Source organism: Brachionichthys hirsutus, chromosome 13, assembly GCF_040956055.1.
Source record: "Brachionichthys hirsutus isolate HB-005 chromosome 13, CSIRO-AGI_Bhir_v1, whole genome shotgun sequence".
In the NCBI taxonomy this organism is placed as follows: domain Eukaryota; kingdom Metazoa; phylum Chordata; class Actinopteri; order Lophiiformes; family Brachionichthyidae; genus Brachionichthys; species Brachionichthys hirsutus.
The window spans coordinates 3,715,529-3,743,526 of NC_090909.1; the positions used below are offsets into that span (position 1 = coordinate 3,715,529).

At 46.9% G+C, this 27,998-nt stretch overlaps 1 protein-coding gene across 1 annotated transcript in view; it reads left to right on the forward strand.

Annotated features, from left to right (window-relative positions):
- The first annotated feature begins 751 nt into the window (after positions 1–751).
- Positions 752–27,998, forward strand: part of ctnnal1 (catenin (cadherin-associated protein), alpha-like 1) — a 28,887-nt gene continuing 1,640 nt past the window's right edge. The window contains exons 1-18 of the mRNA XM_068747070.1: positions 752–847; positions 16,208–16,397; positions 18,539–18,726; positions 19,802–19,921; positions 20,694–20,783; positions 20,973–21,143; positions 21,240–21,440; positions 22,795–22,881; positions 23,111–23,269; positions 23,517–23,609; positions 24,184–24,334; positions 24,751–24,788; positions 24,877–24,930; positions 25,192–25,346; positions 25,613–25,661; positions 26,106–26,162; positions 27,057–27,176; positions 27,694–27,777. Of these exons, the coding sequence (XP_068603171.1) occupies positions 752–847; positions 16,208–16,397; positions 18,539–18,726; positions 19,802–19,921; positions 20,694–20,783; positions 20,973–21,143; positions 21,240–21,440; positions 22,795–22,881; positions 23,111–23,269; positions 23,517–23,609; positions 24,184–24,334; positions 24,751–24,788; positions 24,877–24,930; positions 25,192–25,346; positions 25,613–25,661; positions 26,106–26,162; positions 27,057–27,176; positions 27,694–27,777 (2,103 nt within the window). The remainder of the gene's footprint in view (positions 848–16,207; positions 16,398–18,538; positions 18,727–19,801; positions 19,922–20,693; positions 20,784–20,972; positions 21,144–21,239; positions 21,441–22,794; positions 22,882–23,110; positions 23,270–23,516; positions 23,610–24,183; positions 24,335–24,750; positions 24,789–24,876; positions 24,931–25,191; positions 25,347–25,612; positions 25,662–26,105; positions 26,163–27,056; positions 27,177–27,693; positions 27,778–27,998) is intronic.

Sequence of the window (27,998 nt, forward strand, 5' to 3'; positions counted from 1 at the left end):
CCTTTGCTATTTCCATGGCAACATATATTTACCGGCACATAAAGAGTAAAGTTTTTGAGGCATGTATCGGAAAAGCTTCGCATTCTGCACATTGTGTAGAATTTTGCAGACATGTAGCTGAGAACATCGATTGGATAAATGCCCCCCCCCCCCCCCCAGAGCTTTATGTCTAGTAGCGCCTCTGGTTGTCCGACATGAATGACAGCCCGTGTGTTTTTGGACCGGACCACCCTGAAGGAATCTCTTGATTCTCACGCACTTTGAGTTCTCTTTGCACGTATTTATATATATATATATATATATATATATAAAAGTGTGACGGACCAACCCTTCCGCAGCTGCAGGTGAAAGAGCAGGTTGATTAAAATCGATAGTTGAGAAATAAGGCGCACATAAACGGCGCGGACCTGGAAAGGGGTGTGCGTGCGTGCGTGCGTGCGTGCGGTGCGGTGCGCGGCTGCCCACAGTGGTGTGTGCTGCAGTCTGCTTCCCCGCCGCTGTAAACGGACACGGGCGTGAGCGGGCGCAGCGGCGCAACCACCGAGCCGCAGGGGGGGGGGATTCGAACAGCGTGCACGCGACTCCGATCAAAGAACCCAGTAAAGCAAAGTTGCGGGACCTCGCGCGTTCACGACGAGTCCCGCCACGCCGGTTCGCAGCGGCGGAACGACGGACGGGGACTCCGCGGCGCCGTTTTATCGTGTTCCAGGCGGCGGCGGGGGGGGGGAGCGCGGCTCGGCTCCAGGCGGGAATGGCTTCACCTCCGTGCGGCAACGGCAACTTTGATTCCGGCCTGGAAATCAAAACTCGTTCGGTGGAACAGACGCTGATTCCGCTGGTGTCGCAGGTGAGTCGCACGAAAGAAACGCAAAACGCGCGCGCTTGTGTTGTTCATTCACGTTTTTTTTTATACTTTAAAACGCACTTGTGAGTCACATGTCAACAGCCATGGTCCGACGCACGAGCCCAACTTTGGTTCGCGTGTTTACCTGCGTGTACGCGGCTCGTGTTGTGTTTAAAGTCCGTCAGACGGATGGGAATCTAAAGCTGCTGCTGCTGCTGTTGTTATTGTTGTGTTTGTCGCTACTAAATATTGCTTGAAGTTAGCAACAGCAGAGACTGTTGGAAAATATTTAACATATAGGGCTAATATGTTATATAATACGTTACACAACCGTGTAATAGAGATTATACCTCGCCACGGGGGGGCTTTATTATGAAAAAAAATAAAGTTATTGAAGTTACATCATTTAATTGCAATTCTTGGTAGATGCATGATTGAGAAAAGTAAAAAAAATAATAATAATAATTCCCAGAATTTTAAAATACACATTTCCAGTATGTGTAAAATCGAGTTTCCTCAATAGTGTGAACCGTTTTTTTTTTTACTTGGAGGTGAAACAAATCCCACTCACAGAATATGCAACTTGTAACCACTGAAATGGAGAAATGCAACCCCCCCTTCCCCCCAAAGGCAGTCTTTGTTGTTGTTATTGAGAAGTGAGGAGTCGGTTACAGGATTACAGATTTGGATACATTGTCCTCTAAACGGGGAAGTAAAAACAAAAGCAAATCCAACTTCAATCAAAGTTCCTCTATCTTAAAAATGCAACAAAATAGCAGTGAATAAAAAAAAAAACTTGTTTTGTTAGAGATTACCAGAACCCCCCCCCCCCCCCCCGATTCCTGCAGCAAGAAGTCATAAAGTCACTCCCGTATAGTCTGCTGCACAATGCCTTCTTCCAACGCTGCCACTCTCCAGTAATTGGGCCAATTTGGGGCACGTGTTTAGTTTTTCAATAAACAGAAGAAGATGAAAGAGCCACTTAAGGCCACTGGAGTCTCTCGACGTGTCCTCTCTTGCACTCTCGAATCTGTAGCCCCCGGCTTTAGGGGTGCAGGGTTCGGGTCAAGGAGGCAATTCATGATTTTAATTCAGCCGAGTTCATAATGACTTCTAAACAACAATGCCAGGGAATGCTTTCGACAACGCCTTACCGTTGTGCACCAGAGAACGGGCAACGCCGTCCCTCCCCTGTGTGAACGCTGAACGCCTGAAAGCCATCCTGTACCGAATGAGACACGGGGATCAGAATAGGACATCTGCCGTCCACGTACGGGTCATTCTGTGGTCAATAAGTCTCTTATTTAAATATGCAACAAAATGAAATGAAGGTCACAACAAACCCGGGGCAGAATATTTACCTGTGAGGTAAACACTAGAGTCCCAAAAGCTGTACTGCAGTACTATTGTGTAGCAGTGTAACGTAAATCTGCTGCACACTGTATCAACTCAAATGTTTGCACTGCAACGAGCACATGGTGCTGCCCTGTGGTCCAACGCTGGTCCGGAGGGGCGGGGTTTACTCTGCGGGGTCTTCAGCATATTACAGTCCGTGCTTGAATGGTGGGCCTCAAGGACAGTCTTTCCTAACTTCTGTTTTGTTTTTTTTTTGCTGTGTGAGGCCTGTCCCCATGGCAACAGAGCTCTGCAATACGAAAAGAGCGACTTTTTCTAAGGACGGTTACCTCCATATGTGTGCTGTTGTTTTGTTGTTGTTTGTTGTTGATCCCTCCGCCTCCGAGCGCTCGTCACCGAGCTTGGGACACGCTAACAACTTACTGCAAACACGCGCACGGCATTTTTAGCGGCGACGCAACGTGTTTTGTAATCGCGTCTGAGTCGTCATTGAAGACGTGAAAAGTCAAACTCTGAATTTGTTTGGTTACTTAACTTTAATGAGGTTTTTTTTTGACTCTCATTTTGTCATATCAATTTCAAATGTTAATGAAGAACACGAGGGATGGGATCGCCGGCGGCAACCTGCTGCCTTCAGAGAAATTGGAATCTGGCAGGAGCATTTAGGCGCTGTATGTCTTTTGTGTTTCAGCGTCTGAGGACACGTTAGCAGAACTCAAATAATAAAAAACGTGTTTAGGTAGCGGTGGTTGTCTGGAAAATGGATACTTAACACCAACGTACTCTGATTACATCCTTAATGCGAGAAAAGGAACGGCGTGAACAGGCTTCTGTGACGGAGCTGAGGACTGACGATGTCATAAATGTGTAATAATTAAATTATTACTATCAGTGTAAACGAACTGAGATCCCCATATGAAGCGTTGTGTGTGTGTGTGTGTCTGCATGCTACTCTCTGGAAAGGGTCATTGGATAACGATGGCGGAGGAAATGAATACAGTGAAGCTACTGTTTGATAAGGTTTTCATATTGTGCATTATCTACTTCCTTTATTGCTCCTCTCCTCTCCTCTCCTCTCCTCTCCTCGACGGCGATATCGTCAGGCCCCTGTTATCAGCGTCACTCCCACCGGTGTAATTATAGGCTTGGGAGGCTCCGGGCCGCGCAGTGTGTACACAGACACACACACACACACATCGGACCACACACACACATCGGACACAGACACACAGCCCCTCCCACCTCCTCTGTTGTCTACACTGAATGTTTTTGCAGTTTAGATTCCATCTGAATGAGTCTTGTTGTCAGTATTTTGGCCACCTGGATGTTTCCTACCTGCATCGCCTGTTACTTTGAACTTAATCCCCATCCCCCTTTTTTTTTTCTTTAAAGGGGGGGGGGGGGGGGGCACTTGATTTTAGAAGCGCCCTAAACAGCTGGAAATGCTCCAATGTCCTTTCCTCCACTGCTTAGGATGCAGCTACCTCTTCACCAATGGACATGCAGAGTGAGGGCTAACGGTCAAAAGGGTCGTGGGCGCCACCCATAAAGAAGGAAACAATAATCCGACTGGTTTTACCTTCCAGGTTTGAGGTGGTGATTAGTAAAAAACAAGTGTGTGTTCCATGTGAAAACACACCATCCTCGCCTGAGAGCAGGGTGGATGGTCCCCGGCCTGATGAGGTGTAAGGATGTTATTTCAAGGTAAAGGCGTGCGGGGGCTGGGGACGACTGAGGGCCAGGGTGTGATAGCGGAAACCCGCGAACACTGAAACGCTCGTGACGCCCTGGTCTTGTGATTACATGGCTACGCTGCCTCCATCGTCTGCCTGCAGGGCTGAGCCAGAAGTACCTTACAAGGTTTTCCCGCTGTAATTGGGTCTGGAAAAAATCTGTCCAGTGTCCGAGTGCGTTAGTGTCGACTTAATCGCACTTCCAGGGCTTCTGTGGGTTTTTTTTTATTTTTTATTTTACCTACTGATGTTGCTAAAAGGGACTGTGAGCAAGAAATAAAGACTTTCCGTGTTCACTTTGGACTAAAACGGGATTGAGGCTATTTTTTATCGTCCAAACTAAATGTTCGTGGCAGGTGTGATGTTACAACTTGCTCAGAACAATTGCATTTTTCACGCAAATCCCCCCCAATCAACAAAATGCTGACATAAAAAAAAGCACACTCTGTTTACAGCTCTGCAAACACAAGCATCGCTCCGATTCCCAGCCCTCATTCTGGGAATATCGGAAATGGCGTTTCATTGAGGCATGAGGTGCCACTTCCTTCCTGGCATCCCCGGTCTGGGATTTAAGGTGACATGACAAACGTCCAGATAGTGGATTTTTTTTTTTTTAAATACCCAAACAGAGAAGCATCGCTGTTGCCACGAGCCCTAACAGATCGGCTTCCTGCAGCCGTTATGATGAAAATGATGACAAACGGGTCCCTGTCAGGAAGACGAAACCACGAGAGGATTACCGTGCAACGAAGACCTGCGAGCGTGTGTGTGTGTGTGTGTGTGTGTGCATACACACTCGCAGGCCAAACACTTGCCACCTCCTGGGAATAAGACTGAATACGCCTTTCTTTGTGTGTGTGTGTATTATTGTGCAGGAAGGGATGATGGGGGAGTTTAAGACTGCGTGTGGAGTCCGGCTTAGCTGTAACAAATCTCACCGAGTTTCAAACACCGAATCTATAAATCACGGTGAACGCGGCTCGCACTGTTGTGATTTCTCAATGGCAGGCTGCGTGAACGCGAGCGACCGCCCTGTCTCATCAAACGGGAATGCCATTCATCTCCTGCCTTCTGTGTGAGCGGCTACGTTCATCGGCTAGCGTTGCCGGTTTGGAGAACATGGCCAGTGCTTCCCCCTTGTCCTCCCTCTCACACCTCTTGTCACATATTGCTCTCAGGAGAGTGAGTACAGACCATCGCTGTCTTAAAGTGCTGATAAAATGCCCGTCTCATCGGGCGGTGCTTTTACCTCCCCCTGCCTGTAATATATTGTGAAATGTGAAAAAACACACACAAAAAAAACCCCAAGGAACTCAGAAGATCGACCACCCGGAGAAAACAGAGGAGTTGATTTAAATTGCCTGTAATAGTGGTAACCGCATTTAATTTCGTTTGGGAAAGGTTCTTTGCATCCAAGTGGGGGCACATTGATAGCTGATAGGGTTATAAAGTATTGATTAAGCATCCTCCTTATCATCTGGCTGCTTCAAAAGTGTTCATAAACTCATCAAAAGCCTTTATTTACAGCGTCATCTTATTTTAGGATGATTTGGTGGCAATGAGACGTCTCGTGAGGATGAACACACAGGAAGTGATCTATAGCTTCACTGCCACAGAACCCTGTGTGATTGAAATGAATGCATAAGCACACACACACACACAGGGAGGAATCCTGCAGCCTGGCTTGCATGCGTTGATTGCTTTCTTTGCGCGTCTTTGAACTTCTTCCCCTCTTGATAATGACTTCGTTTATAAAAACGAAGTTTGACACGACGGAACAAAGACGGCATCAAGGACACGGAGGACACAGAATACCAAACATTTTCTTATCTTTTTCATCATTATGAATAATCACAATGTTCAATGAGTTCAAGTTAGCCCACCGTCTCTCCTCCCTCGGTTTGACTTATGAGGCTCTGTTATGTAATTCTTTTGTCGCAGTTCTGTAATTGAATTAGTTCTTAATGTTATCTCAATTGTGTGACATTTTTGACCTTGAGCAACAGAATCAGGCCGTGAAACCCGGCAGAGTAAAACTTTTGAAGAATGCAGAGCCTGCTTTAAAGTCGGGCAGTATTAGTATGTCGGAAGCTGCAGCACCTTGTTCGTATGCCTTTACACCCTTCCTCTGTTGATCGACCCAATCTCCCGATTTTGTTTTCCTCTCACACACACACGCCTTACGCTTTTGCTTTTCGCTCGGTCTTAAGCCTTGTCCTTATAGGCTCACTGAGCTCACTTTTAATCTCAATATCTCCGGAGACACCTGTGTCCCCGTATCGCCTCATTAATTTCCACGTCTATTGAACGCCTACTCAAGGCTACGTGCGGTGCGCCGAGCCAAAAAAAGTTCAGCCTTCCCGTTTCTCATAAGATGTGCTTGTAAACTAATCCCGATCCCTGCACCGATCCGACATGTGACCGGCTCAACCAGATTCGGCTCTCCCCTTTTGACATGGATAGAATACTTGAGATTAATCCTTTGAGCATCAGATAGCTTCAGATTTCGGTCTTGACAGCAGCTGGGTCTGCTGCAAAACCTGGCTTTCAGGTAGGATGTCGAGCTTTGAAATATGCAGCCACACAAATGATTGGTGGAGCCTTGCTATCTGCTGAGTCAGGGTGTATTCTCAGGTACTAACATTTAGCACCAGTTGAATTAACGGGAATAGGCTCTTACTCGAATGAGTGCATAGAGCAGGCATGGGCAAACTATGGCCAGGGGGCCATATACGGCCCATTGGGCTTTTTAATCCGGCCCGCCAAACTTGTCCAAATTATATAATTAAATTAAATGTTATTATAATTAAATCTCATTCATTTTACCTTTCTACCTGTAAACGGCCAAATCCATTTAATATAATGGCTTTTACATGTCATTTATATTAGTTCACACAAACGCTCCATCCATCTGTTCCTGGCCCGGCCCCTCTGTCAAAACTTAGAAGCCATTGTGGCCCGCGAGTCAAAACGTTTGCCCCCCCACCGCCTGGCATAGAAGTATTGACCCCCCCCCCCCTTACTTTCATGGATGTCAGGTGTTGTGCATCTTAAGCAGAAATAAACGGACAACATTGTGAAGAGCCTGACCACGAATCAGTGAAAATCATAGTAATCTGATGCTTGTGAGATTAAACGGAGGTGACACAAATATTTTTTAAACAAATTGCATTTCCATCATGTGAACCAGTTTCCATCTAGGAATGATTTTCATCACATTTTATGATTTTGATGCGTAGTTATCTTTGGATATTGACAAACCACGGGTTCAGCCTACGTAGGATCCATCAGTTCTCTCTCGGTATTGGCAGGATGTTCTCGTTTCTGGGTGTCTGGAGCCAGTGGGGGGACAGCTGGGGGCCAGCCAGTCGGCAAAACACAGCCGAGTGTGGGTGGACTCACACTCACAGCTCCATTCCCTATAAATAAGTTAAAGTCACAGCCTCTATAAATAATTTGCTGCTTGTTGTCTGAAGGGCTGAAATAACCTTTTTTTTGAGTTGCTAATGATATAAAACTGAATTATAAGTCTTTAATTATTTATGGGATTTTATTGTTTATTGTCAAATGAATGCTTTTTGAGACCCCCCCCCTGCTGCAACATTTAATGTGCATTAACAGAAAATAGTAAAAAGCCCATGTCCTGCATCCCTTAATGACTTGCAGAGAGCTGGCGTGTCACACAGTGCAGGTCATTATGCAGTTGAGTTTGGAACCGCTTCAGGATCGCATTGCAGACGCCCACGGTACATTGGATGCTTTATTAAAACCTGCCGATGTACACAGGAGCAACACGGCTCGGGTCAAAGGTCAAAGTCTCACAGGAGCGCTTTATACACTCTATACCAGCTGGGTACGCATTAGTTAGTGCCCTGATTTATTAATATATTTGTTCACGTTTTCAAGATCATTTCATCTCAGCTGTTTAACACTAAAGACCACATCCTTGGCGTTGCCCCCCTCCCCTTTCTCTCCTCCACGCTTTGAATCTTATCTTCCAATTTCCTGCCTTGCATCTTGGGAGACATTTTTCAATGGCTCGAAACCTCGGAGGGCAAGAAAATCTCAACAAAGTGAGAATAACTGCGCCACTTTCAGAATATCTTTTTTTTTTTTTTACTTAATTCGTGCCTTAATCGCCGACTCCAAAACAAAGACCATTTTTCTTTGTCACTTTGCTTCTTGCACGAGACGCACATGTGCTATTGCTATGGAAACGCAGCCCTGCCTCCGTGGCAGGTGTAGTGGCTCAGCATCGTGCCGTGGAGTTGTTCTCTTTGCAGCAGGACATGCTCTCGCTGGAGGAGGTGGTCACAGAGCCTGGTTAAGCCACTTTCGCACACTGCACACTATTATTTGCCCATTACTTGTAATTACCCATCACGATGACTGATGGAATGCTTTCGAGGCTGAGTTGGCAAGCAGTTAGGATTTTCCTGTTGAGGACTTTATATAATTACCCCAGCCATTAAACAAGACTCAGTGCGAAGGCATCCTGAGGGGGGGGGGCGAGATCGAACGGACCGAACGCAGAGAACTCTAACAATGCAGCTGTTCTCCCAAGATAATGCGTCTTGCTATAATAAAGTGCCAATAAGTATCGCAAGGATGAGTGCTTGATTGGATTCCGTTGACATGGTGTCGGGCGATGAATCGGGAAAAGTTATCGGACAAGTTTCCAGTTCCGCCCTTTTGAGTTTTTCCCAGGTACTCGGCGATCTTTCCTGGCGGCTTGGGCAGTCCTTTCTGAGAAGGTATAAGAGTGCCAAAAACGCCTCATCGGGAACCGCCGTGTTCCCTGTTCAAGTTGTTTCGTTCTTTCATTTCAAGGACAAACAAATCACTGAGGAGTTTAGACACTGTGAGCGAGAACAAAGACTGAACTGTGGTCTTGATTTTATTCCGGTTTTTCAAGGGTATTTGTGCTCTCGCTGTGCTCTTACGCCCATCCTAGAAGGCGATACATCTTGCAATGGTTTTATTTATTCATTAATTGCAAATCTCGGTCGGCTGTTTTCCTCCAATCCTTGTCTGCGAATTGAACCGTACATTGAAATATTATCGCTTGCTTTTCCGCCTCTTCTCTGCCCGCAATGGAATCACTTGCCTAAATGTGCTCATATGCATATTCTATTACAGAGCTGCAAGTCTCATTCAATTAGTGAAACCAATATGACTTGAAAACCCAGGCTGTTTGGAATGTAAAAAAAAAAGAAAAACGGCTTCCCCCCCGAATGTTGCCAGGAGCCAAATGTAATGTGTAGATTGCAGCGCTCACGTAGAGATGTAATATTCGATGTCTCCGTGTTTTTCTACTGTCGTTTTCCTTCCTGTGTTACTTTTCCCTGCCAAATTAAACAACCGTCATATTCCCAGGCAGAAAATACGAAGGTCGTCCATCGAACAAAGAGCCCAGTGTAGCCTGGAGAAACTTGTAACTTCATACCGTGTACATTCCCAGAACGGGATTTTTCTGCTGGCGGGTCCAGAGATGCTTTTTTTTTTTTATGTGAAGTTGTGAATGTTTGGGAGGAACTTTTGCTTTTCTGCTGGCTTCACCGTCATCTTATCTCGAGGCAATAAACGGCGCTTTTCCTCTGTTAAGGATGCGGTGCGAGAGGCGTGGTTTGACCAGTGATGCTGAAATATTAGCTCCTCCCATTAAATGAAGTGTCAGATGATGACAAATGCACACTATTCCAAGTGCATATTTTTTATTTACCATATTTTTCTGCAAATACTACAGACAGAAAAGAACAAAAGTATTTGTTTAAAGTTGGAAAAAACGTCTAGTGGCAGTTGAAGTCTTTAATGCAGCGTCTCAATAATGAAGCTTTAGTGCCATTTGGCGTTTCGTGGGATTAGATTCTGGTGTCAATCTCTTTTCCTCCCAGCAGAGGCTTTGAAGAGAAACCGTACTTGGTGTCATGCTCTGCTGTTTCTCTGCTTCCTTTTCCCTCGTCGCTAATCTTAGATTGCGGTTAAAGAATCAGAATCAGAATCAGAAGTAGTTTATTGCCATTGTCAGTGAGGGTTCACAGACTAGGAATGTTTCTCGGTGAAGTCGTGCTACATGTAACGGTAATGACAAAATACAAAAACCATACAAGTACAGGCACACCAGCAGCAGCAGGAGTGGATACACAGATGTGTACTAGCAGCAGTAAACTAGCGTAATCACGCAGTAATTAAATTAAAGGACCAAATCATTGCTCTGCAGAATGTACGGTTTGTCTGTCCACCATTGAATCAAAGGTCCCAGACAATGTCTCACCATTATTATCTTTGGAACGTTTCTTTGTCAGCTCACTCCACAATATATACAAACTTTTTCAAGACTTTTTTATTTATTTTTTGCTTCAGTCATCTGCAGCTCCTCTCAGACCCGCCATCTGTTTTCTGTCCTCGCCGTCCACCCTTGTTCTTTATTCACCGAATGCTCTCTGCCACTCCGCTGCTTATCTTTCCATCGCAGCTGTCTGCCTGTTATTCTCTCAGGTTTATCATTCCCTCTTATCATCCGCTGCTGGTCCATCTAGGCTTCCTGCACCTCAGGCCAGCTTACCTGATCTCGCAGTAGGCGATGTTTTCCTGTCACAAACATTTTGGTGGTGAGATAGAGGCCCCCCACCCTACATGACTGTGTCAAATTCCATAAACATCGGTCAATAATCAACATTTACTGCAATGGAGGTGTAAGAAAAAACCCCCAAAGTGATCCGGAATCCAGGATCTCTTCTGGATCATCACCAAAATGTAAATCACCGGTCCCTGGTGACATTCCCAACATTTCCTGAAGATTTCATCCAGATCCGTTTTGAGGAATGTTGCTAAGAGACAAACTGACAGATGAACGGTGGCAAAAACATGGCCTCCATGGCGGCGGTAAATCTGTACTCTAAGAAGCCAGGGCCGTGTTTCTGTCCTCCTATTTGGGCATGCATGTGTCCCCCAAGAAGTCCAAGAGACTGTGAACACTTGAACCATGGCAGAGCTCCGGGGATCAATGCCAAAGCTGTAAAACCAGGCAATGAGTGGGATTGCATTTGTCATTTATGTGGCAGTAAATGGCCCCTTTGAAAAGGATGGGTTTATATTTACGGGTTTGGTCTACTGGGCGCCAACCTTACAATCCATTCGGTTGATTTAGCTCGGAGTCCCTGCACACCCGTGGGCAGGAAGCGCCAACTCACTGTCAGCTCGCAGTAATGCAGAACCAATATCTCTGTCTGAAGCCTGAAAATAAAGCAGCGCAAACAAACAAGTGGACAAGCTCGATTTCCTTACGAACGAAACGAATGACGACGCAAAACTGCATTTATTTATTTTTTACTGTGAGAGAAGATACATAAAAACAGCATTATTTGAGTAATGCGATGCTGAATTGATGCCACTGTCCTACATGTTAACTCAACGCTGGTAACACCTGCAGAACAATTTAAATAATTTCCATGTAAATCCAGAGCCGGAGTAAATCTCACTGTGTTGCTATTTCTTTATAAAAAAAAATAATATATATATATATATACCGGTACATATAAATGGTTCAAGCACAGAGAAAGCTGTCACAGCACGTTAAGTGTGGTGCATGTGGGAGTCCAGGCCCGGGTGAGCCGCTGCCTCGGGGTGGGGTGGGGGGGGTCGGGGCTCAGGCTCTGATGTCGACCCCTCAGTGCCTTCCTGGCTGCATCCCCAGGTACGCCCGCCGAAGGAGCAGGTGACCAGCTCAAACAGCTGGAGGGGGGTTGACCCTGCAGTCCGGCGTTCAGGGCACAGCCCACTCCCTGCCTTCAAACAGCTGGAGGGGGGGGGGGGGTTGACCCTGCAGTCCGGCGTTCAGGGCACAGCCCACTCCCTGCCTTCAAACAGCTGTAGGGGGGGGTTGACCCTGCAGTCCGGCGTTCAGGGCACAGCCCACTCCCTGCCTTTCTCTTTGTCTGTTTCTCATCCCCCTCCCATCCACTTTCCAGAGAACTATGTGAGCAAGAAGGAATGAAAAGCATTATTGTGCTCTATTGACTGCAAGCTGTGTGTGTGCGTGCATCCGTGCGTGTGTGTGTGTGTGTGTCTGTAACTGTAACTCTACTCTTCAGCTATGCAGACATCAGCACCATGGCGTGCCACGGTGGTCACAGGAACAAGTTGCGTGTTTTAAGCAGAAGGCCAATAGGAGGGCGAATGTGATCCGCCCCCGTGATGGAGATCAGTAATCAGAAATGGAGAACCCCCCCCCCCCCCCCCTTGCCGGTGTCTAGCAATACCAGCTCTACATTTCAGCATCAACGGCATCAGCTTTAAGAGGGTAGCAGTAATGAGAGAGCGTCGGCCATTGTCCGCAGTTCTGTTTGGAGGTTATCTTCTCCACCCTGAGGAGAGAAAACTTTATTCTCTATATGACAGAGTCTAAACTTGTGTCTCTACAGGATTCACTATTTAATACTGAATAATGAAGACAGTGGAGCAAAGTCCACTAAAATGCGCCACATGTTCTGGAGCAGAGCCCGATACTGCGTCTGCTAATGAGTCAGACAGCACCGTCTGCGTCGGCCCTCTTTCCGGGCTCTTTCATGCGATTTTTCACAGTGAGAATAAAACCGCATTTCATCATGCTCCCGACTTGAGGCCCTCAGATCTACTTTTCACAAAGAGGATGAAAACATTTACAGTTCTGTGTTTTCGTTTCTTTTTGTAGTCAAGACGCTCTATACTTCGTTACTGATTTGAAGGTTGGGTGGATTTTTCAGTCTCATTTACGTCTCGTATAAGTTTTTATTTGAAAGTCAGAAAAAAACTTTTAGATTATTGCATGCAGACATTGTTTTAATGTAGTTTCTACTATTTAAAAGCCATTCCGTACGCTCACATCGATGCTGATCCGCTCAGTGCAGTGCAGACGCCACGCTTGCACGGCTGTCAGCCTGGCGCTCGCCACCTCCTCACTCTACTCATTGACAATCAGCCCCCCCCCCCCCCCCCCCCCCCCCCCCCGTTATCTTGTGGCAGTTTAGGGGCTCGACAATCTTTCCTCTGGAATCATGCTTTGCCTTTTTGCTTTTCCATCCGACTTCAATGAGCAAAAAAAAAGGAGCACAACTTGTACTCCCATATCGCTGCACAAGCGATTGTTGCCTCGGGGGTAGGTGGGTGCGTTGGCGAGTAGACATGGAGACAGAGCTGAGTGGAAAGGCTTTGATTATTGGATGCTCCTTTATCTCCGTCTGTTCGCTATGTTTCTGTTTTTTTCCAGACTAAGCCTGTTTGGACTGAGGCTCATTCGGGTTTTGTTTCCAGATCAGGTTTTGGATAATTGTCTTGCAGAGAGCAACCTGGAATTGTGACTTTTTCTGTTTAGAGCCTGTTATAGTTTTGCTTTTATTTTTGGATTTCCTTGTTTCTTCCTTTGCTGCTTCTGTGCACTGAATCTGTCTCCGACGAGGCCTGTTTTGTTTGGGAAAGATATTTTGGAAATGTTGAGCATCTTATTTATTTGTTAGTTGGTTGGTTTGTTTGTTCTAAAATGGAAAATCCTCTGACAATGGTTGCAATCAACAGAGATGTCTTAAATAAGACCATTCAAGTCAGTGACACCAAAGAGTGGATCCTGCGCATTTGCTGCCTCTCATGTCGGCTAAGAAATAGGTTTAATAAATAATAATGACATGTAAGAATTGTGATTTCTGGATTGTTGGCGTAGATAGGCTTTAGAATTATTCTGTGTGGGCATGCATGACCATTCGAGACAACATAAGGATGTGACTTTTATGCTAAACCGAACCGTTCACTGCTTTGACAGGGTACGCAATGAGCCTGCACTCTGCACCTATTAGCCGACCATTTAATTTATTCTATTGTATCTGCAGAAAGCTGAAAGAGGAAACACTCGGCACGGCCTGCATTTCCTAAAGGAGGGCATAAAAACGACGGTCGAATTGTTGCACGTGTGCGTTGGTTGCAACGTAAAGCCGAAGTCTAGGTTCTTGGAGTAAGAAATATATGTTGCAGCATCTCTAGCTTCACGATGCGGTTTACATTATACCCCAATGGATGCCGCTTAGAACTCACGGCCTGCGACCGTACCGCAGCGGCAGGTTGTAATGCCATGTAGGTTATAAATATAACAAAATGTAAAGTATCAAACGTGACTCTACTTGCTCGCTGATCAGCTATTCGCTGATTTGAATGGCGATTTGACACCATTTAGGTCGAATACTGGGCCTTTTACTGCTTTGTTAACGTCGGCGTTTCACTAGCGTGCGTCTCTGCAGAGTGAGTTCTTCTGATTCGAACACAAACACAGCAGCCTTGTTCCTAAAACGAATCAGAATCAGTGTTGATGTTCTCTCCACCCTGCTCTTCCTGTTTGCACAGCCCAGTCCAGGCAGCCACCGAGCGATCCTCCATGGAGGAAGTCCTCCCGTCCACCGTTACTTTTGAAACTAACCCACACACACACACAGATTTTCTCTTTGTATCAGGAGTTTGTTTAACCCTTTATACTTCCACGTCTTATCCGGTGCCGCCGCCCCCCCCTTTGACTGTGGTTTCTGGGTCAGGACCAGCCTGAGCGTCGCCATGTGCTCAGACACGTCCTCTGGGAAAGCAATCATGCCTTTATTTATCTGCGTTCGGGGATGGATTCAGCCTGCTGATATGAAACATGCGCATCACAGTGCACGCTCAGTTTCAGCAGTAAACACGACACGAGGACACAATCGCTGCTTTATGATGGAGAACCAGAAGCGAAAGCCTAAAGCTTTGTGAGCATTTATGGGGGTCAGTTACTTGCTGAGGAACAATGGTCCTGTAGTGTAGAGAATTGAAAGCAGGAAAACAGCACTGCCAGGGGAGGGGGGGTTGCAGTGAGTTTATTCCCAACACGTGCTTGTGCCATTTACACCACTACTCATCAGGGCAGCCGGCGCAGCTCACAATGTGTGATCTGAAACAAGCGCAGCCTTTCAATAAGCCTCTGCTGCTGCTGGAGAAATTTAATCAAGACACGACAAGGTTTGTTTGATCTTTATTTTGTGTCTTTATATTCTCTTTTGACCCCTTTTATCCCAAATGTTTTCTTGTCCCCTTTGTTTTTGTATTTTTCATGATTTTCATGAAACGATGTGCCAGAACTTGGCAAAAAAAAAGGCAGCAATGGTTTCCTTCAGTGCCCATCGAATGAACTCTGAAACTGTGTGTGTGTGTGTGTGTGTGTGTGTGTGTGTGTGTGTGTGTGTGTGTGTGTGTGTGTGTGTGCGTGTGCGCGCGTGCGTGCTCCGCTATACCTGTGAACGGGTAAAAGTGTAGTGAAACGCATTCGAACCCGTTTCAAAGGGTTTCGTTCAGCTCCTTTTTTGCTGCCTTACATTCCTGGATCCTTCTGAGCTCTGCAGAACCGCCGTCTGTTCCGTCGCCCAGGCTCAGCCCACCTGCTGCTGACGGACCAATTAAACTCGCCACCCACCACCCATTGACCTAAATGGTTTAACAGACACACACACACACACACACACACACACCAATGATGATAGCAGCTGGTTAGAGTGGAAGCAATCAATAATTGATTATAATTGGCAACGCATTCATAATTGATACCTTCATTTAACGCTGCGTCTTTGTGCGTCTGTGTGTGTCTGTGTCCCCGCGTATGTCCCATTAGAGACGGCTGCGTGTCCCATCTGCTGTTTGCGTCTCCTTCTGACAAACCTCAGGTTATCTGGATCTCATCTGGTCGCTGTGAATTCTTCTGTGCTGATACACAAACGGAGCTCCAGACTCAACATTTGATCTTATCAGAAGAGGTTATTAAAATGGCAAAGCACGATTCAGATAGGAAATATGCAGCTATGGAACATTCCCTAATGAATCTCTCTCCGAGTATCTATGAGTACGTCAGACCTAAATGACTAGGAACACAATGCTTGATGACCATTGATGGTTAAAGATAATAAAGTCAGTTATGTATCAGAAATGCTAACATTTTGAACTCATTGCATGCTAAAATATTTTGTTAACTTGTTAGCGTGAAACTTAACGGCATGTTTCCAGGGATTTTGCAGGTTGTCATGCAAAACAGGCTACGCTGCATGAAATATTTCTAAAGGTGTAATAAAATTTTGATATCGGCATATATTAAAAACAGCCAATTTTGAGTGCTGAAGACCTTTTTAACGGTTCCCAGCAGAAAAAAAACGGATTATAAACTAGCGCTTTATCAACGTTTGTCATTTTGATTTCTACAATTGTAAATTGTGTGTCACCTTTTCAAATATTCTTGCAGATCACCACGCTGATCAACTACAAAGACAAGCCAAAGAAGTCCGAGCGCACCCTGTCAGCCATACACAGGGTGGGCCAGGCGGTGAGCGTGGCGGTGGGGCGCTTTGTCGCCGTCGGCGAGGCCATTGCCGCCGAGAACCAGGAGCTGAAGGATGAGATGGGTCAAGCCTGCTTTGAGGCACGCAGAGCAGGTAACGCGCTTGTGCTTGCCACACTTCAATGAATTTCTGCACTTGAACTCGGCGCACAGGCTTCCTCTTTTGGAGGAGAAGAGGCCAGCACTTATGCTGCAGTTACAAATGAATGTTTCCAATGGAAATGAAGGTGCTTCGTCCGAAGAGTTCATTCACATCGAGACCGCATTCATATTCTCGCATAAGGATAAGCATCGGGTGCTGCTGAGGTTGCCATGGTGATCGGGCCGGGGGTAAAGGTCGGATAAAGGGCTTCTGCACCAAAGGGCGCACCCAAGGAGGCCATTGATGGAGCCGAGCCGTGACTGTTTGTAAATAGCAAACAGGGGGGAGGGAGACAAAAAGAGGCGTGGAACCAGTGACAACCGGCGTGAAGAACCAAGAATGTGCAGCGCCGTCTGCTTTCACTGAACGGGAGGCAGCCAAGGTGGCAGTTTTGTCAGGACTTTTTATTACTTTAAAGGTTTCCACACTTTAAAAAAAACCCTGAAAATATGACAATGTGCACATTGACCTTTCATCTTTCCGTTTATCTCAGCTTTGCTACACTTCTTTGTTTCTATCGCTCCCAGAAAAACACTTCTTTATTTATGGGAGCTCAGTTCTTATCGAGCAAAAAACCCCAAAAAGAACCTTACTCGGCCGCCTGCAGAGGAGTATGGAAACAATATCGGCTTGAATTAGAGTTTAGACTCAACATGGTGATAATAGGTTTATTTTTGGGCGGGGGCTGCTTGTGTAGCGAAAGGATTTAATCCTCACACAGTGCTGATTTGCAAAGACGGCTAAAACTCAGACAAAGAGTGCACTGGAGGGAAGTGGATGGAGCGATGACAGAATGTGTGCGTGCATGTGTGTGTGTGTGCATGTGTGTGTGTGTAAGCGCGAAGGTAAGGCAAAGTAAAGCGTCTGTTTAGGCATCGCCCACCGTGACTAATTTATTCCACTTCTCTTCGGGGGTGTCTCCAGTTATCGTTGGCACGTCTCCTCACTGACGTGCTGCAACTGATTGCAGGAAGAGAAGACGCTTTTGTCTCGTCTGATTTTGAAAGGTTAGGGAAACATCTTAGAGAGAGAGAGAGAGAGAGACTAGTTAGCACATGATTGACATTTCTAGCCGCAGGCAGAGGCTAATCAGGCAGGCTTCTGCCTCGTGCGCTATAATGAATGAAATAAAGGCAGACTGAAAGCGCTGGTTTAATTAGATGCCCCCCCGCCCCCCCCATCAGTTACAGCGGGGCGATCAAATGAGGCAGGCCGCTGAAGGCATTTCCAAGCTTCTACGTAGCGTTCTCTCTCACCCTCAACAAAAGTCAAGATGAGAATGATATTTAAGATCAAATGAAAAGACAGAATGTTGGATATGGGACTACCCCATGGAGTGTTCAGACTAAAGATCAGGATTCATTCTCTTGTTGGAGCTAGAATTAGCTGATAAAAAAAAAAGATAGAAACATAAAGCTGGACTCTGTACAAGTATTTTTTGCCATTGTATATTCTGTGTGCGTGTGAATGCACTCACGCAAACATGGCCTGTATAATCCTGAAAGCATGCCAGAAGAGTTTGGGTCAGGATGTTCTTAAGTACAGCTCCATTGTGTTTCGCCCTGCCAGCGGTGATGAGGTGGTGGCTGGAGGAACATTCCACCTGAGTGTTGGGTGAACCGGGTTTTACATCATTTACTAAATACTGCAGAAACAAACCTGCCATGCTTCCCTTCCCTTATCTGGGTCAAAATCGTAGTGGCAGCAGCCGATGGAATGTAGCGTCATGTTCTATCTGGCAGTTCACATTTTGTTCTCTTCAAGGGGGAATCTCCTGCATGGCACCCGCCCAGGCCAGAAGGGGAACCCTCCAACATGTCCTCGTTCTGTCGCCCCCAACTGACGTGCTGGATGGGATCTTGATGAAAATAAATCTGAAGATGGGTCTCGGCCTAATTGAGATCCCATTAAATTTCGAGAGCGATCAGGATATCCGACTGGATACAAAAAAAAAATCTGGATTTTCCCATTTACGTATTTATGGAGGCTTTTTAGGAGGCTCTCTGAGTGCTTTTCTAGTTTACTTTACACTCACTGAGCCAGTGATCGTTCATACAGCGAGCAATCATAGCCCCGTCTCTCCCGTCTTGCAGGCGATGCCATAGCCCAGCTGACGGACGCGGGATCGGCCTCGCCGTCTCAGGCGGAGGGACACGTCACGGTGTTCAGCGATAGGACGGGCATGGTGAAGGCCGCCCGCTCGCTCCTCTCCTCCGTCACCAAAGTCCTGGTCTTAGCCGACCGCATCGTCATCAAGCAGATAATAGCGTCACGCAACAAGGTGAGATACGCACAAGCGCAGCCTTGAAGCAGATGCAAAAACTCTCTTATGCACACGCACACACACTCCCTGATCAAACTCCCTCCCGAGTCCTTCAGGTCCTAGTAGATAAGCACCGGCTCTCTGAAGGAGTACTTGAGGGGTAATTGAAGGGAAACGGCACATTTAGTGGTCACATAAAACACAGAGCAAGAGACTGCCTCTCTCTCTCTCTCTCTCTCTCTCCATCGTACCATGCTCTTCACCGGTGCGATAAGGAAGTAAACGTTCCAAGCACGGAAGCAGCCGGCCTAATCGTGATTGGTTAGCCTCATTCGGACAGAGAGTTGACAGTCACCTGTTCTGCGTCACTGGCAAACTAAATGAGCTCTCCTCCTCCTCTTCATCTGGCGCGGATAGAAGCCGCTGCGTTCATGCTTCCAGCTAAATGATTCGCCACACAGACTACAATTCAATATTAGGAACTGCTTAATCTGCTTGTTTTTATTTTTCCTGAGATGACAACTGTATGATCTTTGTGTTGGCAGTTTTCTGTTACTTTGGATAATTGTATAATAAAGACACATGATTATGTAAGATTGGTCTTTAATTATTTTACCAAGGCCTTGGGGCTTCAGTCATCCAAGCAGAACAGTTGGCTGAGTGAAGCGAAGAAGAGTGAAAACATCTTGCTTATATAGGCACCCATTCTTTCGTTCTTAGAACAGGAAACAGGTGTTGTACAAGGGAAATTCTAAGTAACAATATGGGAGAAAGTCATAAATTCTAAGTATCAATACGGAGGTGCAGTCCATGAACCTTTACCACAAAACTTAGCTGCATACGAGGGTCTTTCGTTGAAGCGTACTTCCTGTCTAGCAACATTGTTTTTTCATCTTATCACACCTTTGCAGACGGTTATTTAGCGAGTGGAAAGGAACATTGTTTAATCGCCACTTAATGATTATTTGATTGATCTTACAATTATCGATTATGTAATTGTCATTATACTTAGGAATTACTTTATTGCCAATACATCTTCACCAATATGAAACGGGCTGTGGCCGCTCACTGTTCTCTGCCGCTCTGCTCTCAGGTCCTGGTGACGCTTGACCGTCTGGAACGAGTCAGCACCTTCCAGGAGTTCGTCCAGATCTTCAGCCAGTTTGGCAACGAGATGGTGGAGTTTGCCCACCTCACCGGAGACAGGCAGAATGTAAGAAGCGCACGAAGAAGCCGCCTTTATTTTTTATTTTACCGATGCACTTTCTCCGCAGTCGGCCTCCGGCACATTCAAAAACCAAAACTTTTGCTCGACGCTTTCACACAAACGGTCCAGCTTTTTTCTTCCTTTTGCTTTTTCCTCTCATCAGAGATTGCTAAATCCTTCTTTGATGCACGCATTCAAGCCTCTGCAGCTAAAGCGCTTTGCCTGCAGAAGCTGATGTAAAGTGCAGCGGCTGCGATATCTGCACGGGGAGGGGAGGATCAACCATCCCTCTGTCTGCGTGTTCCTCAGGGCTGCTGTTCTGACACACACACACACACACACACACACGACATCGTGTCTCCAGCGCTCCTCGTTGTAGCTAATGTTTTCTCTCCTCGTTTGCCATCCTTCTTTTGTTGTTGCTTTCACTCCCACACATGCACAAGCATACACCCCTTTATCTTCTTCATCTATAGAAGCCAGGAAGGACTCAGAGGCAAAAAAAAATAAAATAATGACGGATAATCACATCCTCTATGGCAAAGAAATGGGAGATGAGTTGATTCAGCTGCCTGCCTCATTTCAGCGGTCTATTTTTGGTTGGGAAGGCGCAGGTCATGCATCTTCTTTCCTATTCTCCTAAGCAGCTCTTTTTATTCAAAAAAATAAATTGGGTAGTTTGATTTGGATTTGAAACTCGGAGAGAGATCTACGTCAAGCTTTGTATGTTCGATGCATTGTGTCCAACAGTTCTCGGACATGTGCATTTCTGCTGTAGGACTTGAAGGATGAAAAGAAGAAAGCGCGAATGGCGGCCGCCAGAGCGGTGCTGGAGAAATGCACCATGATGCTCCTCACGGCCTCCAAGGTTAGCAGTTGGAACGGTAACATTTCTGGCCAGTGTTGTGTCAATCTTGCAGGATTAAGGCCAAATCGGGAGTTTCACGTTTTAAGGTCACAAATTATTGGAAAAAGAAAAAGTCAATAAAAATGATTTAAACAAGACGAGTAGAAGAAGATGCAAGCTTTGACATTTCACCGCTAATTCCTTCCAAAGACTTGCCTGAGGCACCCGGATTGCGATTCAGCACGGATCAACAAAGACGCCGTGTTCCAGCGAATGCGCTGCGCCCTGGAGCAGGTCATCGAGATCGTGACCGAGGCGCGGCGCTGCGGGGAGAGCAAGACCCTTCCCGCGAGCCTCTACGACGGCATCAAGGACTTTAAGGTGGGCTCAGATGTCAGACGCGGAGAAAGATATGTTGCGTTTCACCGCAGGCGCTTTAGGTGAATGGACCCCCCCCCCCCCTTTTTTTGCTTGCAGGCCAGCGTGGAGTGCTTGAGGGAGAACCTGTTCTCCGTGTCCCCTGAAGGCGTGGGCAGCCAGCTCGAGGCACTGGTGGAGCAGACAGAAGACTTCACTGATTCGCCGTACACCAGCCACGAGCAGCGGCAGGCCATCCTCGGCCTGTGCCAGCTGGCGCGCCGGGACACGCAGCAGCTGGTGCAGGCCTGCGTTGAGGCGGTGCGTCGGCGCGACAAGGCACACTTGCACAGATGCGCCTTCAGGGAGAATCGTCATACCCCAAAAAAAAAAGCTTATGCTACCATGGGAATAATACTAATAAGGGCCTTATCTATAAAAGTAGTCTGATAATGAGATGCAAATCAGAGACAGGTTTGACTGCTGTCAGGAATGATGAGAACTGGCAGGCTTATGAAGGGGGGGGGGGGGGGGTTGCAACTGGGAATGCTGCATTCAGTGTCTATTGAACTCTCACACATGGAATGCTGCACACACACACACTCAAATCCATACAGACACACTAAGACTTCCTCCCTGACTCACCCAGTCATTCACTTCATCTTCGTTCTCTTTTCACACCTCCCTGAACAGGAGAGAGAGAGAGAGAGAGAGACGTTGGGTTCTGTGCCTTGCTGCCATTCAGCGGCGTCTCTTTGGCCTCCAGGATTGATGACATTATGAAACACAACCATTTTGGTGGCGTTTCTCTTCTATAACTTCTCCAGAGCACACAGCCTGCTGCCGCACGGCCATGCAGTGATGCCTTGTTTAGCCTTTGCAAGTGAAGGTCAACGGAAGCATCGTTTGTAAAGCAGCATGTAAACTCGCCTGTCTGCTGCAAAGCCTCAAAATGAAGTTCGGCAAAAAAAAAAATGATTTGTAAACTTGTGCACAACTGGAAGGTGTGTCCTCATTCTCAGGTGGCTTGAGAATGGACGCACGTGGATCAGCCTTACATTCTGAACTTTACACACACGTTGTAAGGCTGACATCAAAATTAGCCTGCCGATTCGTTACTCCTTACCTTGACTCAGGGCAACAACCGAGAGGAAGATGCACATAAGATTTTTGTTTTTTTGTTTTTACACATAAATTGAGGTGCTTGTATGTGGAGGCTCGGAAGCTAATCGTGTTCATTCTTCCATTCACGTTTTCCTCAGGCATGCATCATTCAAGCTGCATTCCTCTTGAGAGCCACTGCAGTATTTTTGATCAGACTGATTGCTTCACCCGTCAAAGTGATCATGGTGATCAGTATTAGAATACTAAAATCCTGCACAAGAGAAAATAAGAAAATTATTGTTGGGTATTTTAATGAAAAATAAGTTTTAGTCCTTTTTTAAAATAACATTGAAGTAGCCGACTGTCTTTTCATTTTCAAACCTAAATAAATCACATATGTAATTGGAGCCGGGCTATTAAGACCCTGAACTCATTTTCCGGCACGGTCTCCTTCTCGTGCATTATCATAATCTCATTATTTCCATAATCTTCCGGATGATTTGCCATCTTTGGGTGTGGGCCTCATGCTTTCTTCTCCTCTACCTCTTCCTTTCCCGTCTCTCTGGAGCAGCAGTCTGGCCAGGCCAAACAAACCACCGAGGACATGGAGGTAGCCATCCTGAAGATCTGCGAGAGCGTCCATGACCTCAGACGTGAGGTGAGCAGCGGTCCGTCTGCCCCCCCCCCCCAGTAATCCATCTGAGTAGATCAGTCACATGACTGGAATGTCTCTCGCTGGAGCTTCTTCCTCTGTAGCTGGGTTTGTTTTTCCACATTGCTCTTCAGTTCGCCCGGCACCTCAGCCAGGATGCTGCTCTTCCTTCTCCCGATCACTCCCTCTCTCATCTTTGTTACGCACGTGATTTCTTCTCTGATCCCTCCTGCAGCTCCACAAGGTGGCCGTCGGCCGCGCCGCCGACTTGCTCAAAGTTCACGGGGAGCGGCTGCCTCTCCGGGCTCTCAAAGCCGCAGGCGCCGAGGGGAACCTGGAGGCGGCGGCGGAGTATTCGCGCACGCTCACTGAGCAAAAGGAGCAGCTGGTGGAGGTAAGGCGCGTCGGCTGGCAGAGGGCTGATGGATGATGCTACCCAGGAATAGATTGACGATTTATTTTGAAATATATTCATCCAACCTTAAAAAAAGAAGAAGATATTTTCAAGATTGATTTATGAAAAGCATTTGAAACTTGTTGTGAGACGTTTTCTTCAGCTAAGGGTAGCATATACATTCCTAACTTTATCAACTTTCTGCAATACAAGTTCCTCCAGCCAATCGCTGTGTCTTTAACTACAGACGTGTCGGCTGCTCTGCCACGTGTCGGGCTCAGAGCCGCTGGAGATCACCTGCATCCACGCTGAGGAGACGTTCCACGTCATCGGTCCACAGGTAACATTAACCCACCTAGCATTTTCTGTTTGCTGCTCTCTCGGAGGTCCGGGAGTGAAATCTCAGACACTATAGGAGGAGAGAAAAGAGACATGTCTCCTCCGTCTTCCTCCTACGCCTCCCATCCCATCCAAGATAGTCGAGAAACACGGAGTCCACCGAGTCCTCCTGTCTCAGATAGAATTATGGTTGTTCTTCAGAATCGTTCAGCCGGTAATTATCCCCCGGTCTAGAATGTTCCTGTCCTGCAGGATGTCCGTTCTAGCAGGACTCTGCAGAGAAGGATTCCGTTCAAAGGTCAAATAATCAATAATGCAGTATCAGTTCGTGCTGGTGATGTGTCTCCGTTTCTTCCCGAAGTAATAGAATGGGGGAGCCCAGAGGTTAATTGGCTTTTTAATAGGACCCTGGAGGGGAGGGGCATGGCATGTGCATCTGCGTGTTTACCAAAATGGTTTCAAAAATCATTAAAGGCTAGCAGAGTGTTGTCTGTTCTTCTTGGTGACTTGGTTACAGATTACCTTTATTTCAGTGATCCTTTCCTCACGCCACAATTCTTCCTGCTCCTGGTTAGATCATCTCTGCAGCCCAGACGCTCGCCCTCCACCCATCAAGCAAAATTGCCAAGGAGAACCTGGAGGTGTTCTGCGAGGCCTGGGAGTCCCAGCTCTGCGACATGGCTCTGCTGCTGCGAGAGATCAACGATGTCTTTGAAGGCAGGCGAGGTGCGTTACCCGAAGTGCAGGCTCAGGCGCGGCTTGTGTATTTGCAGTCTACGCTCATCCATGTGTGCACAGATGCACTTTCGGTGGTACTCAGGGCTATGTCATCGGCCCAATGATGTTTTGTCTCGATGTGGCTGCCCTTAAAGGAAAATAAAAGTATCACAGCCAACACACATGTAGATTCCCAGAAAGGGCTTTTTCAGAATGTAAAAATGAATTATTTCTCACCTCCCACAAAAATGATAGAGTTTAGAGTATCTGTTGCCGAGTTGAACAAGTCACGTTGAGCACACTTCTGATGAACGATCAGCATGTGTCACGGCGGGTAAACGGTGTTATTCAGTCATTCAGAAACAGAACTTTTTACTTTTACACGTGACCTTGTGTTGCGATAATCATACTTATTCCTTTTCTAGGAGACAAAAGGCCTTATTTATCACTGCCCAGACCTGGGGTGAGTCTCAAACCGTCCTTCTTCTTGAATATTCCTCTGATCCAATTGTTTGGAGTTGTCTGAGTAATGTCGCTCTCCCTTCACGCAGAAGCATTCGCTCTCTAACTTGAAGACCGCCAAGGCTGTCAAGTTGGATGCAGAGGTAGCGCACACAAACCCCCAGCTGCAATGCATCACGCTGCCTCGTTCACGCTGCCTCGTTCAGCCTGCCTCGCCTGCAGTGCATTTATCTCCAGGAAACTTTGTGTCACTCCGGTGCTCGTATATTTTGCTGGCTAACATGTTTTCCCACTATGCGGCGCCAACGCTGGAATCTGCTTCCTGATTACAGAACATCTTTGTGCTTCAACAAATAAAAAAAATAAATTGTTTACTAAACGTTTTTTTTCTTCTGCCTTTGCAGGAGCAGACGAGCATGGCCAAACTGGGTCTGGAGCTCCGCCTGCTGTCGTCAGACGTGGACACGGAGATGGAGAAATGGGAGGAGCAGGAGCATGACGTCGTGCGTCGGAGCCAGAGCCTGTCCAGCATGGCCTACAACATGCACCTGTTCACCAGGTAGCCCAGCAGCCAAGACCCACCAATCCTCCGAGTTCCAATCTGCGGCGTGCTGATCTGTCGCCTTCGTTTTAGAGCTTGAGCATGTAAAGCCTCTTAAGCGTCTACATGAATCTCTTTGGAGCTCCCGGCCCCCGGATATTACCCATTCTCATATGTGACTCATTCTCGTGTGTTTGTGCGTCGATATCTGCGGATGCATCTTGCCACCATTTGTCACTCTCGTTCTTTGATCATCTTCTGTGCTTCTCCTATTGATTCTCCAGAGGGGAGGGGCTGCTGAAAACCACACTAGACCTTTTTCATCAGGCTGAGGTACGTGCGTCCTTATCCGCTTATCCCTGCCCTGGTCTGTTTTCTTATCAAAGTATAAAACGAGCGCATCTGTTGAGCGGCCGTAGCTCACAGCGGTAAATAGCAGCATCCTTTCATTCATCTTCCTCTCACTAGGTCTGACAACAAGGGCTTATCATTATGGTGGGAATACAACGGCAAGGTTACAAGATGGGTGTGTGTCCTCATTGAAATGGGATGATTGTCAACGCTGTGCTGTAATTTGTGGAGTCGGGGCTCCAAATGTCAGCAAAGGATTGATTTCATTTGGGGCGAGCGAGGGAGATAAGAGAGGAAGGATGGTGGGAATAAACTGGAAGGCGTACTGATAAGAGGAACGGAGATAAATAGCGTGCAGCTTCCTGCTGGAAGTTAAAATTATGATATTTTTGCCTGATTCTTTCTTTTTTTCCGGCTCACTCTTAGGTTCTGTCTGAAGAAGGGCTCCTGCTCTCCACGTCCTTACACACGTTTTCCACTCAGGTATCGACGCACACTATTTCTTCACAGCAGAATATTAAAAACACAAAAACTCAATTACGCTCTCGTCTTTATGGCGGGAGCTCTGATTTGCGGCTAAACGAATTGGCACAGACATCAAAAGAACCCAAAGAGGAGCTGAAACTTTTGTTTCTCTGGCGCTGGGTGAGGTGCGAGCACATCTGTATTCAGTCTTGCACGTTCCCGAGCCCCCCCCCCCCCCCCTTGTTATTACTCTTAGAAACGCTCGCACCCATATCTGCCATGTCTGCATTATAAATCAAACAGCAAGAGCAGGAAATTAAAGCTGTCGCACACCTGTCGCCATCCTGTCTTCCTCTCTGAGGTGAGACCGGGCAAACAAACGGGGCTTCGAGGCCATCCTTCCACCTGCCCTCATCGAACCTCCCCCCCCCCCCGTCCTCCAACTTTAATCAAACAGCTCTTTTTGACAGCCTTTTACTGGCCGCCATTTGTCACCGCTGTGTCTGTGCCTGTGTGCGGGGGTGGGGGCAAGGGAGATCTCCAATCCATTCACACCCTGTAATTAATTGCATCCAATAAACTGCCTATCTGCAAACAGGGAATGGTTCATCCACGTCTCGTCAGATTTTACACGCCTCGAAATCTGCATCTCTTTTTTCCGAAACATCCTTATTTTCGGCACATTTTGAACCTGAGAGAAATTTCTCGTCATACTTGTCGGCATTTTGTGTCCATGGACGCTTTTTCTAGTCGCCATTTGTTATTTAACCAAGAGCATCGCAAATCCAGCCCGATCAATCTATCGATGTCGGCACCTATTTAGGACGGCCTCCCCGGACCGGACCGTCGCGAGCCGTCTCTGCTGTCCCGGAGACATCGTCCTCTCTCTCTCACTGCTATTCTCTGTTCCAGCTGGTGGATGAGGAAATGTCTTTGGTGGTGACAGAGCTGGAGAAACTGGTGGCTTTATGCCAACAGCTGCAGACTGGAGCCAAGACTCCCGCTCAGGGCAAGACTGCTACCTTCCAGAAGGTACCCCCCCCACCCCCCCACCCCCCGGTGTCTCGTGTTGTGTTTTTGTGCACAGAAAGTCTGCTTGTTCAACATTAAATCAGTAACAAGCTCAGCTTTGACGGCATCATATCTACAAACCCAACAGCAGACGGGCATCGCTGGCGCCCGACACGCAATGGACGACGGCCATCTGCATTACTTCATTATCGGTTACAGCATTATCTCCGAGTGATCTGGGAGAAAGGCTGTTCCCGAACACGGGGCGCCGGATCAATGCATTTCTTTGAGGGATTAATGAGCAGCCTTGGGTCACCTTGTAATAAAGGCAAAGGCTGGAATCAACATGGGCTGCTTTCTGCGGAGTGATGAACTTAGCGGCTCTCCACCCTGATGTTCACTTTATCATTCGCTAATAAGAGGCTGTGTGTTTGGTTTGTCCATCCCGAGGTACTGCAGCAGCCGGGTGGTGTTTACGTTCGTGTGTGTCTGAATCTAGTCCGAGCTATCCCTCCTTTGTGCATTTCTTCGCCTCCAGGTGGACTCATGCATTCAGACAACCAGAGGCATCTTGACCGTGGTCCTGTCCCTCCTGCCATTCTGCAGCAAGCTCAACAAAAAGGTGACGCTGACTGGGACTCGTGACTGAATGAATGGCACGAGCGTTAGCTTTATTATGGAACGTGATTTCAAGCTAAAAGGTAAAGAGCCCAGAAAATGGCAAATGGATTCCTATTTAGATATCCTGCAGGCTTCGGCGTTCATTTGGACTCACGGTTCTGGCTCCTCTGAATTTTAGTGCCACATCCCTTTAGTCAGATACCACTGTTAAATACAGAATAC